The 14052-nt window shown below is 41.0% G+C and overlaps 1 protein-coding gene and 1 pseudogene across 1 annotated transcript in view; both read left to right on the top strand.

The window, feature by feature from the left end:
- Positions 1-14052, top strand: part of GCSAML (germinal center associated signaling and motility like) — a 42002-nt gene that overhangs the window by 24789 nt on the left and 3161 nt on the right. The window contains exons 2-3 of the mRNA XM_036014067.1: positions 2861-2910; positions 9119-9147. Coding sequence (XP_035869960.1) covers positions 2861-2910; positions 9119-9147 — 79 coding nt within the window. The remainder of the gene's footprint in view (positions 1-2860; positions 2911-9118; positions 9148-14052) is intronic.
- Positions 11217-12876, top strand: LOC114510095 (annotated as a pseudogene).

Raw genomic sequence — 14052 nt, forward strand, 5'->3', positions numbered from 1 at the left:
AGGGTGTGCCTGAGAGTCCGTCACACATTAATGTTTCTCTACCTCTCCCTCCCTTCCCTTCTCTTTAAAAATAAATAAATAAAATCTTTAAGAAAATAATTATGCATTTCAGGTAATCTACATTCTTATTTTTCTTTCTTTTTGTTATTGGCTAAGAGAAATTAATCTATTACTATTTTGTTTGAGTTAATACTCAGTTTTCTTTTCCTCTATTTTATATGATTCTAAGTATGTTGACCATTGCAGATGTGTGGGGCTTTCAGCTTGTCTGGATCTAGTTCTGAAGTGAGAGAGGGAGGCTTGTTCCATCTGCATCTTCTGGCCTGTGAGGAGGTCTGTACACAGAAGGGCAGGAAAGTGGGGAAGGGGCTGCAAACTCCCAAGGAACACATGGAAGGTGAGGATGCCTATCGGGAGTAATACTCAGTATTGCCTGGTCCAGCCTCCACTCTTGGGCTGTGTTACTTTGCTCTGGCTGCCATAACACAGTACCACAGATCAGGATGACTTAAACAACAGAAATTTATGTTCTCACAGCCCTGGAGGCCTGAAGTCCAAGGCCCAAGTGTCCACACTGTGGGTTTCTTCTGTGGCTCCCCTCCTTGGCTCCGAGATGCCTGTCTTCTCCCTGCGTCTTCCCTCCATGTGCACCTATCCAAATTCCCTCTGTTCACAGGGACACTGCTGGAACTGGGTTAGGGCCCATCCCGATGACCTCATTTTCACTTAACCACTTCTGTAAAGACCCTGTCTCCAAATATGGTCTCCTTTTGAGGGCCTGGGGGTTAGGACTTCAGCGTATAATTTCAGGGGAGGGACACCATGTAGTCCACAACATAGGTTGATTAAAAAAGGAAGACTGTCCAGGGAGGTTTTCGCTGTCTTGTCAGGGAGTCAAAGTTCTGCGTGGGCCCAGCACTGTCCCCCTGCACTGCAGTGAGAGGGGACAATGAGCGGTCAGGCTCGGCTTTCACGGGCAGCCACTCAGAGGCACAGACAGCTCCTGAGCCAGCTGCATCCATCATTCCCCAACATCTCTGTAACGTGAATCTGCATTTTAGAAAGTTCAAATGTGGTTCTATGTTCATCATTTTTTCCCCTCAAGACCTAGGAGGTTTCATATCTTCAGAGTACTAAGATATTTGACAACCCGCTTTCTTTCCTCAGAGGGTTCCTTTTCCCTCTTGACTCGGTGGGTACGGCTGCAAGGGTGCAGACTGGGCCACTGTAAGGGTGCCTCACTGATGGCTTGGTTTTACATGTACATTTTTCCCCTGGATGTTCTGGGATTCATTATCTATTCTTGAAGTTTGGAAGCTACTACATATGTCATGTGATGCTTTTTTTTTTTCTCTAAAATCTATTTTCAGATACAAGACTTTATTTGGGAATTTTCTTTATTATTATCATTGGATACTTCATTTCGTTCGTGTGCATCTCATCTCCAGGAAAAACTAGTGTTGTGTGTATATTAGGATGGCTTTTTTTTTCATTATTATCATCCTTTCTCTAATCAGTCTACTTCCTCACTTCTACCATTAGCTTTCATTTCCAGTGTACTTCACACGCTTCTGCCTTCTTTTTAGAAGAATTGACTTGAAGTTTTGATGCTTCTAATGCTGTTTTAATTTCTCTAAGGATTTTATCATTTCTTTCCATCATGTCCTGAGTTCTGCTGGTCCACTTTCGCTTCCCATGTGTTATTACTCACAACACCAGCAATCACCGTTGAGCTGCCTTTCACATCTCGCTCTGCTGTTTTCTTTTCTGTATCATCTTTGTTATGCAGTTCATGTTTGCAGCCCTGTGCTTATTGCTGGAAGAGGAAGCAGGTCCCTAGGAAGAGAAAACGGCTTGCGTGAACCTTAGTGCATTTGGTCGGCACAGTGCGGAGGAGGGAAAAGCTCAGACGAGGATTTGATTTTGGTGTGTCTCAGACTGCTTCCTCACCTAATGCTCTCTTCCCTCTGCCCTGGGCATATTCCTATTCTGTGTGTGTTGTACCCTACGCCCCGTGAGGGGGGCGGGTGATTTCAGGTGGTATCCTTTGTTCCCTCCATGTGCCCATCTGGTCGGGGAGTCTGGCCGGGAAAGGAACGAAAGGGGTGTGTCGGCGGCCCCACCCTGTCCCAGCCCTTCTACGGTGGTGTGACAGGGAAGCCTGTCCCCGTGGAGAGATTCTCTCCATCACCAGCCCGCACTTATTGATACCTGTCACCATAAATTTGTATTCAGAATTTCTAGGACCTCCTCATTTACCTTTGAAGATATAGATTCCATGAGGAAAAGAGCAGAGAAAAAAATGGACTTTCAATGGCCTCCTCAACTTATTCCAAGTTTCACTGTGTGGCACATATGTGATCTGCCCACAGAGTGGCACATGCACAGTCTTGTCACACCATGGTTCCTTAAGTTTCACAAAATATGGGGTTTTATTCTCCATGAAAAATGTACCTCTAGGTTTTGGGGTTTTTTCAGCTTTACTGAAGTACAATTGACAAATGACTTTTAAGATATTTAAAGTGTACATTGTGATTTGATACATGTACACACTGGGAAATGATTCCTGCACTGAGTTATAACACCTCCATCACCTCAAATAAGTTCCTCTTTTTTGTTTTGGTGAGAGTGTTTAAATTCTACTCTCTTAGCTAATTTCAATTATACAATACAATGTTATCAGCTATATTTCATGGTTTTCCAGGAAAAAAAGCTAGGGTAAGCAGGCTCTTAATTTTATTTAACTTTGAAATTGTCAGTGTAGCAATGACTTTAGTTTGGGAGCAATGAAACATCCCTTTCAAGTGCAACATCAGCTTCAGAAAACTGGAGGGTCTCATGTTACTTATTTTCCTTGCAGGCAGGAAGCGACTCCAGTTGAGAGAGAAAATCGAAGTCAAGATAAGAAAAGTAAGTCTTCACTTGCCAGTACTTGCTGCACCAGGACAGCTGTAAATTTAAACATCCAAATTAGCTGTGGTTCTGACGCTCCCTCGGGGTCGAAGGAAGCAGTGCTTGCGGCCTGAGTCCTTCCTTTTTGTCTCATAAAACTGACCTTTTTATTCTTTGTATCACAACACTATCTACATATAATTTCTTTCAAGCAACACTTAGTAAACTTCTATGGGAAGCAATTAGTCAAAATCCTACTGATTTTAATTTTTTATTGTTATTTTAAAATAGGGCTGTTTTAAGGATAAGGTATTGTTAAGTGTATCTTTTTTGCTCATGCCTTTGCTCTGTTTGACTTAGTATCTAGGTGTAGTGATCATGGAATTATTTTAAAATGGACAACTGCAAATAACAACGTGTAGCTCCTTGGGACAGGCATATCTGAAGGAAACTCGCTTTTCTCATCGCTGTTGCTTCAGCTGTCTTCTCGAGTTACAAGCCCCTTCAAGGAATGGCCTCTCGACGCCCCTGGAGCTCTGCATTTCCAGTCACCCCTCAGCTCCCTGAGTGTACTTCATGGTCTATGAGATGAATGTATTTTGCCAATATCATCATGACCATAAATGAAATAACACACTCAAAACGCATCAAAGCACCTTGCATGTAAAATTGTCCCATGAGACAGTTTCTTAAATTCACTAAAGTTAACATTGGTTAATAACATTATATAAGTTTCAGGTTTAAAATTCTATGATGCATCATCTGTATATTGCCATGTGTACTCACCACCCAAAATCCAGTCTCCCACCATCACTGTATATTTTACGCCTTTCACCCTCCTCACCTCTCCCCACCCCTCTTCTCTGGTAACCACCAATCTGTTGTCTGCGTCTATGAGTTTGTTTTGTTTGCTCATTTATTGTTTTTTGTTTTATTTCCCACATATGAGTGAAATCATATGACTCTTGTCCATTTTCAATGACGCGGTTATCTTGATGGTACGTACATAATATATATGGTTGTACTAAACCATGGTATAAAGTCTATTTTTGACCACAGGGCATGTTGAATGCCTCTGCCCAGATGTAATTACTACAGACCCTAAAACACAATGTTCAGTCTTAATTTCGACTACCTCATCTCTGGCACTTACAAATGTTGCTCCGCATCTCCCTCCTGAGGTGGCCCCTTCCTCCGTGGGACACCATGCTTCACTGTGCACCCTCAGTCACAGCCACTTCTCTGTCACCTCACCCTGCCCTGCCTGGGCACACCTCAAATTCAGGTGCTCCTCAGTGACTGGCCTTGGAACATTTTACTTTCTTACAGAGTTTGTGTAGGATTGATCTTATTCCTTCTACTATTTGGTAGAATAATTTTCTGGTGAAACTATAGGATCGTGGTGATATTGTGAAAAAGTTTTTCACATACAGATGCAAATACTTTTGCAGTTCTAAAGTACTCACATTTTGTTTTTCGTTAAAATTTCAAATTCCTAAGCTTAAAATTATTCATTATATTCTTATATGTATTTTATTATACTTTTTTACATTTTAAGTTACAGTTGCCATACAATACCATATTAGTTTCAGGTGTACAACATAATGATTTGAAATTTACATACCTTATGAAGTGATCCCCCCATAAGTCTAGTGCCCACCTATTTCACTTAGCATATTACCCTCTAGGTCCATCCATGTTGTCACAAATGGTAAGATTTTATTCTTTTTATGGCTGAGTAATTTTCTACTGCATATATGTACCACCTCTTCTTTACCAATTGTCTGTCAGTGGGCACTTGGGCTGCTTCCATATCCTGGCTATTGTAAATAATGCTGCGATGAACACAGGGGTACATATATCTTTTCAAATTAGTGTTTTGGATTTCTTTGAATAAGTACCCAGAAGTGGGATTGCTGGGTCCTGTATTAGTTTGATTTCTAATTTTTTGAGGAATCTCTATACTGTTTTACATACTAGTTGCACCAATTTACAATTCCACCAACAATGCACAAGGGTTTCATTTTCTCCAACATTTATTGTTGGTTGATTTGATGGTAGCCCTTCTGACAGGTGTGAGGTGATATCTCATTGTTTTAATTTGCATTTCTCAGATGATTAATATGTTGAACATTTTTTCACATGTCTATGGGTCATCTAATGTCCTCTTTGGAGAAATGTCTGTTCACGTCCTCCGCCCATTTTTTAACTGGAATGTTTTTGGTGTTAAATGGAATAACTTCCTTATATATTTTTAATACTAATCCCTTATTGGATGTACTGTATCATTGGTGAATATCTTCTTCTATTTAGGAAATTGTCTGTTTGCTTTGTTAATGATTTCCTTGACTGCACAGAAACTTTTCAGTTTGATGTGGTCCCATTCATTTATAATATCTTTTATTTTCCTTAACTGAGGAGACATATCCAAAAAATATTATTACTGAGAGTGATGTCACAGAGTTTACTGCCTATGTTTTCTTCTAGGAGTTTTGTGGTTTCAGGTTTCACCTTTATTAATACATTTTGAGTTTATTCCTGTGTATGGTATATGAAAGTGATCTAGTTTCATTTTTGCTTGTATCTGTCCAATGTTCCCAATGCCATTTATTGAAAAGACTGTCCTTTCCCCGTTGTATGTCCTTGCCTCCTTCACCATAGACTAACTGACCATAACGGCAAGGGTTTATTCCTGGACTCTCTGTTTTGTTCCATAATCTATGTGTCTGTTTTTATACAAGTACCATGATGTTTTGATTACTACTACCTAGCAATATAGTTTGATATCAAGTAGTGTGATATCTCCAACTTTGTTCTTCTTTCTCAAGATTATTGTGGCTATCTTGGGTCTTTTGTGGCCCCATGTAAATGTTAGTATTATTTATTCTAGTTCTGTGAAAAATGCCATGTTATTTTATGATTGCACTGAATCTGTAGTTTGCTTTGGGTAGTATGAACCCTTTAATGTTGTTAATTCTTTCTATTCACAAACATGGTACAGCCTTTCATTTATTTGTATCTTCTTCAGTTTCTTCAATATCTCATAAGTTTCTGAACACAAATCTTCATTTATTATAAATTTATTCCTAGGCATTTTCTTTTTAAAAAAAATTTATTTATTTAATTTTAGAAAGGGGAAGGGAAGGAGAAAGAGAGGGAGAGAAACATCAGTGTGTGGTTGACTCTTTGGCGCCCCCTACTGGGGACCTGGCCCACAACCCCGGCATGTGTCCTGACTGGGAATCGAACTGGCAACCCTTTGGTTCACAGGGCCAAATTCAATCCATTGTGCTATACCAGCCAGGGGTTTAGGTATTTTCTAATGTAATTGTAAATGCGGTTGTTTTCCTAACTTATCTTTTTGACAGTTTATTATTGCTATATAAAAATAAAAATGATTTCTGAATATTAATTTTGTATCCTGCAACTTTACTGGATTCATTTATGAGTTCTACTAGTTTTTCGGTAGAATCTTTACAGTTCTCTAAATATAATTTCATGTTATTGGCAAATAATGACTATTTTACTTCTTTCTTTTCAATTTGGATATCTTTTATTTCTTCTTGTCTGATGGCTGTGGCTAGGACTTCCAGTACTACGTGGAGTAATAGTGGTGAGAGTGAACATCCTTGTCTTGTTCCTGATCTTAAAGAAAAAGCTTTCAGAGTTACACCATTGAGCATGACATTAGCTGTGGGTTTGTCATGTGTGGCTTTATGATGTTGAGGTATATCCCCTCTTCTCTCATTTTGCTATGAATTTGATCATAAATGGATGCAGGATTTAGACAAATGCTTTTTCTGCACCTACTGATAAGATGATATGATTTTTATCCTTCATTGTGTTTATGTGGTATATCATGTTAATTGATTTGTGGGTATTGAACCAACTCTGCATCCCCAAAATAAATTCCACATGATCATGGTATATGGTCTTTTGGTGTATTGCTCAATTTGGTTTGCTAACATGTTGTTGAGGATTTCTGTATCTGTGTTCATCAGGAATATTGTTGTATAATATTTTTGTAGTATCATTGCCTAGTTTTGGTATCAGGGAATTGCTGGCCTTGTAAAATGAGTTTAGGAGGACTCCCTCCTCTTCAATTTTTTTGGAACAGTTTGAGAAGGATATGTATTAATTCTTATTTGAATATTTGGTAAAATTCACTATTCTTATGAGTATTTAATATTAGCAGGACCTATAAGGATGCCATCTTGCTCATATCTAATGTTATTTCTTTGCATGCTTTCCATCTATTATTTGACTATCAGTTTTACTATAGTTCATTAATTTCATTAACATGTTATGGAACAAACTTCGTATTTTATCAAACCTCTATCACAGGAAAGTCTATCTCTTGGCTGAACTTCAAATGATATATGGCTTACACAAATTCTAATGACTTGCCAAGTATTTTGCTGCTTTTACAGGAAAAGGAGATACAAATTGGTTTGGATGGGGTTATTTTGAAATAATTCAGACTACTAATTCCCATGTAACTTCACTGAGGTGCAGTCCCCTTCAATTTTTTTAGATACGCTATGTATTTATAGTAGCCTGGGGTAACCACACCTTCTTGATCACCAGCATCTGTCAGCCTAATGTACTCTATGTCATAGACCATTATCATGTCCTGTGGACATGATCAATATTCCTGCAAAGCACATTTCCACAGAGAGACAGAAATCAATAAAGCCCTGAGATGCCACCATAGCTGCACTGGTTTCCCTCCATGGGAAATCAATATGTGTTAGACACCTGCTGTTGTATTATGTCAGTCAAGTAAGCAGACCTCATCTGCAACAGTAAATGCAATTGAAGTTGCCATCTAATTAAATTTATGACAATGTCCAATACCCAGCCATTCTTTACACAGGTCAAAATGGGAAATTAAATGGGAAATGATTAAAATCAAGACCTCTATATCTTTTCAACACTCGAATAAATAACTTCCTGATTTCATTAGGGAAGCCAAATTGTTGTTATTTTGTTTGTTTACATTCTACGTGGACCAAGTCACAAGAACTGGTTGGGAGAATCAATGTGATGGTGCTCCCAGCTGGTCAGTGGGCCTATTTCATGTATGTTTTCAGGTCCTGATGAAATTCACAGGATGTGCTTATGGATCCTTTCTGCTCATTAGAAACAGACACAGGAAAATGTTTTCCCTCCACTCTGATTAGTGGTTTCTTTCAAAGCAATGTCTTTGGTCCTCTGATTAGCTAAAACACATAATTAATCAGGTTTTCCTAGTAGAAAATTTTCAACAGAAAATTACATTGTAATTTTCAAAACCTGTGGAGCATAATAAATATAAGTGATTATTCATATTTATGGAGTGCTCATTCCAGGCAGGCACTGTTATAAGAATTTAACCTTTCCTCTAAATAATATTTTTTCTGTGACTCATGTGTTCTTAAAGGAAATACTAAATTGCCCAATATTTTGCTACTTTTTATTTCTTCTTGGATCTGAGTAATTTTTAATTTCAAACATTGTTTTACACTTTTAGTATTAATTTATAAATTTATTACATTACAATCAGTTTCTGTGTTATTTCTGCTTTATGGGTTTTACAAAAGTTCTTTGTTATATATTATATATCAACTTTAACATAAGTTACTTATATTCTTTAAATTTAGGCTTCTTCACATGGAAAATAGCCTTAAAATAAAAAAAAAATACTACAACTTTAGATGGTGCTTGTGAAAATAGCATTAAAATGGTCTATTTATTAAAACTATGCCTTATTTATTTAGTTAAAAATTTAAAGTAATGGTTGTATCATGTGCTCCAGAAGCAATGATTCAATACCTACCTGTATAATGAGTGTTCATCTTTTAAAAGGTATAATTTTCCTGTGATACTTTCATAGAAATTATGTCTTAAATTTATACCTTTAATCATTCTTCTTTCATACCTGCTATACTCTCTTTTCATAGCATGTTTGTGGGCAAATTTGTGTTCTCTAACCCCCAAATCCACTTCTCTTCAGCTTGGATGTATCACTTCACAGAAACATGGTGCTGCCTCGAAACACTCGTTCTTCCTCGATCTTGTCCGAAAGCCTGGAAAAGCTGTGCAATGATGAGGCACAATGCCAGGCATGTAGATGCCGGCCTCTTTATGGTTTTATCACTGCATTCTATCCTTTTTACCTCCCCCCACCCCACACTGGGATGGTTCAAAACTCTTATGCTGATTTCCTTTTATTTTTATCCTCCAGGTAAAGAAGTTTCATCCACTTCTAATCAGGTAATAAAAACACTGCATCTGTCTGATAAGTGTCAAAATCCAGATGACTTTACATAAGCATAGCTGTAAGTCTTCTTTATGTACAAATTCTGAATGCACTGATCAATGTTTCTCATATTTTAAATAATACTCTTGGTAATTTTTTAATTTTTTAAATTTTGGTCATTTTAATCCAGAAATGAAAATAAATAAAACATTAAAAAAATACTTTAACACATTTAAATGATTGGAAAGTTCTTGCTGTTCCAATTCTACTGAAGTTTATTGTTTTAACTTTCAAAACTATTATAACAAAAATAAATGAAATAAATAGACACATAATTTACCTCCAAAAAACATCAATCCTTTTTAGTTCAGCACATTTGTTTCCATCCTTTTGTCCATGAATTAACATTTATATTTTAAAACATGGTGGATATCAATAAGCTTATGAAAATAGTGTATTCCTTTTACTACTACTATATTACAAGCATTTTGTTAATTTGATTATTATGTAGCATCTTAATTTTTAACTTTTTCTTTATGGTGTATGCCTGTGAATTACAAGCAGCGTGCCACAAGAATTTGGGGGGGGGGCACTGACTTCTTTCCTTCAGATTGTCAAATTTAAAAGATGACAACAGCCAATGCAACAGCAGCCATCCAGTATGCATGAATAAAAATTATACCTATTTCTTTTCTCATATTGGCAAAATATATATATTTTGGTATGTTGCCGAATTATAGCAATTAGATTGTGTCATGAGATTTAAAAAGGTTGAAATTGAAGATCCAAGATGACAGAGGAGCAAGTAGAAGCTACACTAATCTTCTCCCAGGACAAATTGGGAATTGCAGAAAAATCACCCTGAATAACCAACTGGACACTAGCTGGAGAGAAGCCTTATAACTACAGAGAGACAGAAGAAATGACTTCGCCACATCAGGACTGGTAGGAAGCATGGAGAAGGTGTGAGAAGGCTGGCTAGGCTCCCACAGGTGGCAACTGAAATGCCAGTGGGACATTTCAGTGTCCAGGGGCTTCCCTCTGAGAAGTGTGAGCTCTAAATGCCAAGCTGGTCCCCTCAGCCTACAGCATCAGAGCCAGAAAAGAACCCAGATGACATCCAGCTATGAAAAGCATCAGGGGTTCTACTGGCCAGGGAGAGACGGCTCGAGACTCAGAGCCTCTTAAAGGGCCAAAATACAAAATTTAATTTGCAGCCATTTACTCTGGGCTCTGGCAGAGGGAAAGCAGAGTGGACTAGAGACACTTGAGGAGAATCTGGTGCCAGTGGTTCTGGAGAGAGAACTGAAGGAACAGCCTCCAGGATCCCTGTGCTGAGTTATGCCCCATACAGCAGAGTCCACCTTCTCAGGCAGAGCACTCCTCTCCAAATGGCATCAGCCTGAGGGTAAGCAATAGGCTGCGGATAGGAATCACTCTGCCCCGCCCTCTGGTGCTTAGGCCAGGCTGCTGATTGCAGTTTGATTAAATTAACAACTGGTATGTTTAACAGCTGATTAGTTTAACATCTAAGGTAGAAAATACAAAGTAGCAGCCAAAATGGAAAGACAAAGAAATAGACCCCAAATGAAAGAACAAGAGAATTTTCCAGAAGAACTAGATGAAATCAAACTAGATAAAAAACTGAACTAACAAGGAAACTAGATGGAGAGTAGATGCTAGCTAGTGGGAGTGGGTAGGTGAGGGAGTGGAGGGACTGGGCAAAAAGGAAAAAGAACTCATGGACACAGACAACCAAGTGGTGATTGCTCCAGGGAGGGGACTAAACGGTAATAGAAAAAAATACAATGAAGAGTAAATTTTTAAAAAGTTTGAAATCACTGGTGTATGCGATTGAAAATGTACATAAGCAGGCAGACAGGGCAGTGGCCTGGAGGTGGCCCACTCACGTTCTCAGACAGCGCTGAGGCAGCTGCCCAGGTTCTGGCCCCTCCCCTCCCCCGTCCTCCTCTCCTCCTCCTTCCCCACCTCTGTTGTGGTTCCCTGGGGGACTAGCCTTGCCATGGGCACTACACGCTCTGGCTGGGGTCAACTCACTATCCTAAAAGTCCATCCTCCCAAGAAGAAGGGACAGAATGAAAGACCACATTGTAAGAAAGTCCTTTTTAATACATGAATGAGACTGCAGAAGACCAATGGGAGGACAGCAGGACTCCCAGGCCAGAAATTCAGTTCAGAAAAGGGCACCAGTTTAATGTCACAAGGAGAGGTGATAATGACAACCACCAAGGAGATTTGGAGCCTTGTTTATTATTTTTTTATCCTCATCCAAGGATATTTCCATTGATTTTAGAGACAGAGGAAGAGAGAGAGAAACACTGATGTGAGACAGAAACATTGATTGGCTGCCTCCCCTAAGCACCCTGACCAGAGATGGACCAGCAACCTAAGCATGTGCCCCGACCAAGAATCGAACCTGCAACCTTTTGGTGAATGGTGATGCTCCGACTGAGCCACCTGGACAGGGTTAGAGCCTGCTTTAGAAGTATCTGTTCTTTCTTCTCTTCATGAAAAGAGCCCTGAGGAACGGGAGTGTGGTGACGAGATTTCTCAGGAAGGGAAGTGTTCATGGGCATGTCCCCTCCCTGAGAAGCCTGTCATGCTGTGGGAAGAATGGAAGAGTTTGCTTGCAAGATGTGAAAGGTTCGTGGGAGTAATCTCTCATGATGTGCTCCCAGACTGGCTCAAGGATTGTGAGTTCCTTTTACCTGGACACTGGCCCCCTGCACCTTCTTTATTGGTGATTGATTTCTGGAGAGAGGAAAAGAGAGAGAAATGCTGATTTGTTATTCCACTTATTTATGCATTCGTTGATTGATTCTTGTATGTGTCCTGACCAAGGGCCGAACCCCCAACCTTGAGGTGTCAGGATGACATTCTAACCAACTGAGCAATTTGGCCAGGGCCCCCCACGCCTTCCTTCCTGGCCTGTTTAAGACCATTCTCAGAATATGCACCGAGACAGGCAACATCTTCTGTGCCTGGGATCTTTTACATATGTTTTGCCCAAACACCTCCATTGTGGCACCTCTGCAAGAGATGGTGGTGTGTGGATTCTTCCTGGGATCCGTCTCTGCCTTTCCTTTTCACAGCTCTCCCACAGAGTCAACCACCACTGAAAAGGGGCATCTCCCAACTCTGCTTTAGACTGGATTACTCTGGTATTGCTCCTTTGATTATGCAGAGTTGAGTTCTGTTCCTTGGCGTCAGTATTCTTTCTACTATAATCCACAACCTCACTTCATCTACTTAATTGTGCTGTGTGTGCTGGGCATTGCAGCCATCACAGTCTCCCGGTGGGGCATGTCTGCCACCCATCAGCACCAAAGAGTCAGGGCTGGCGCGTCTGGGGGCACAGGCCTGAGTGAGCCATTCCTGCCTTGCACTGTGTCATCTCCAAGGGCCTCCTGAAGGCTGCCACGGTAAATGACCAGCCTCCGAATCACACGGACTGCCTGTATGCTACCTGCATCTGTGAATGCCTCTCTCCTGGCAAGTGTCACAGCTGGTTTCACTCCCATCAGCTGTTCCACGTCTTTGTGGTTGCTGGAGATTTCGTTCACTCCCACAGGGTCTCACACTGAGGGGATTTCCATGGTCAGCAGAGGCCACGGTGAAGAGGGTGCACTGTGACACCTGGCCGTAGCCGAGGATCAGGATCCTGAGCCAGGGCCTCCGTGCCTGTGGGCCGCCCTTCCTGGCCATCGGCGCCAGTATCAGAGGAGCCCCCAAACTTCGACAGCCTCATGGGCTTGGTGATGCCCCATGGGTGCCTTGTGGCACATGACAGAGAAGAGAAAAAACAGAAATAAACCATCCCACAGAGGGTAGAGTGCATCTTTGGAGAAAAGGAGAAATGGCCCAAACCCCAACATGTTCTTGGGATGTACCGACTGAGGGCCCTGCGGGACCCTGCAAACTGGCTCTGTTCCATATCGTATTTATTTGTAGAAAACAGGGAAGCAGTTTAGCTGGAGCTCCTTCATCTCCCACTCTCTCTCCATAAGACACTAATGTAAACTGGTTTAAGTGAACGTTTCATGTATTCTGCCGTGCACCCACATTTCTATGCACATTGCACACGGGATTATTATACCCATTATCATACTCATGGCGTGTGATGGTTACCCCCATGTACAATGCGCAGCCTTATTTTTCCCTAAAAAATTTGGGCAAAAATGTGTGCATTATACACAGCAAAATATGGTCTATCTTATTAAGAAGTGAGGGTGTGACTTTAGATGCTCGCTTTGGAGAAAAACCAAATTGATGTAAATAAGATATCTAACTTACTATTTAAATAAGAATTCATGTAAATGTTTAAAACATAAGAGTAAGGGAGGGAGGGAGAATTTCTGTACAGAATGAAGCATGCAAGTACCGCAAACTGTACCAGTTTTGCACAGAGTGATGGCGGGGGGGACCAGGCGGGAGCCCCAGAACACACAGAACCGTGGTGACCCAAGGTGCCTTCTGAAGGCCCACGCACCTGGGACCGGGTGGGCGGAGAGCGCAGCCCCAGCCACGGGGTCACGGGACCACTCGGAGCGCTCCGGAGTCGGGCGGTGGAGGGAGGGGCTGTGTAGCAGCACCGGGAGGGGCAAATGGTGTTAGGTAAAGGCTCTAGTTCAAGTGTCCTTTGGGAGGACCCGCTTGTTTTCTGTGCCGAGGACCCTCCCTGAGGAGGACAGCCACCTGCTTGGGAGAGTCCGTTCTGCAGGCAGGCGGGCAGTGGAGAGCTGCGCACAGGTGCTGACTGATCACCTCCTGGCTTCCAGTTCAGTTTTGTGGTGATTTTTACGGGACTGCGGGGAGGTGGCAGTTTTCCATATCCTTGTTACGGGGCTTTGCAATGCCCTGGAAATGTCCCTCTATTACAATCACTGCCCCAACCCTGC

The sequence above is a fragment of the Phyllostomus discolor genome, chromosome 13 (assembly GCF_004126475.2).
Source record: "Phyllostomus discolor isolate MPI-MPIP mPhyDis1 chromosome 13, mPhyDis1.pri.v3, whole genome shotgun sequence".
Classification (NCBI taxonomy): Eukaryota; Metazoa; Chordata; class Mammalia; order Chiroptera; family Phyllostomidae; genus Phyllostomus; species Phyllostomus discolor.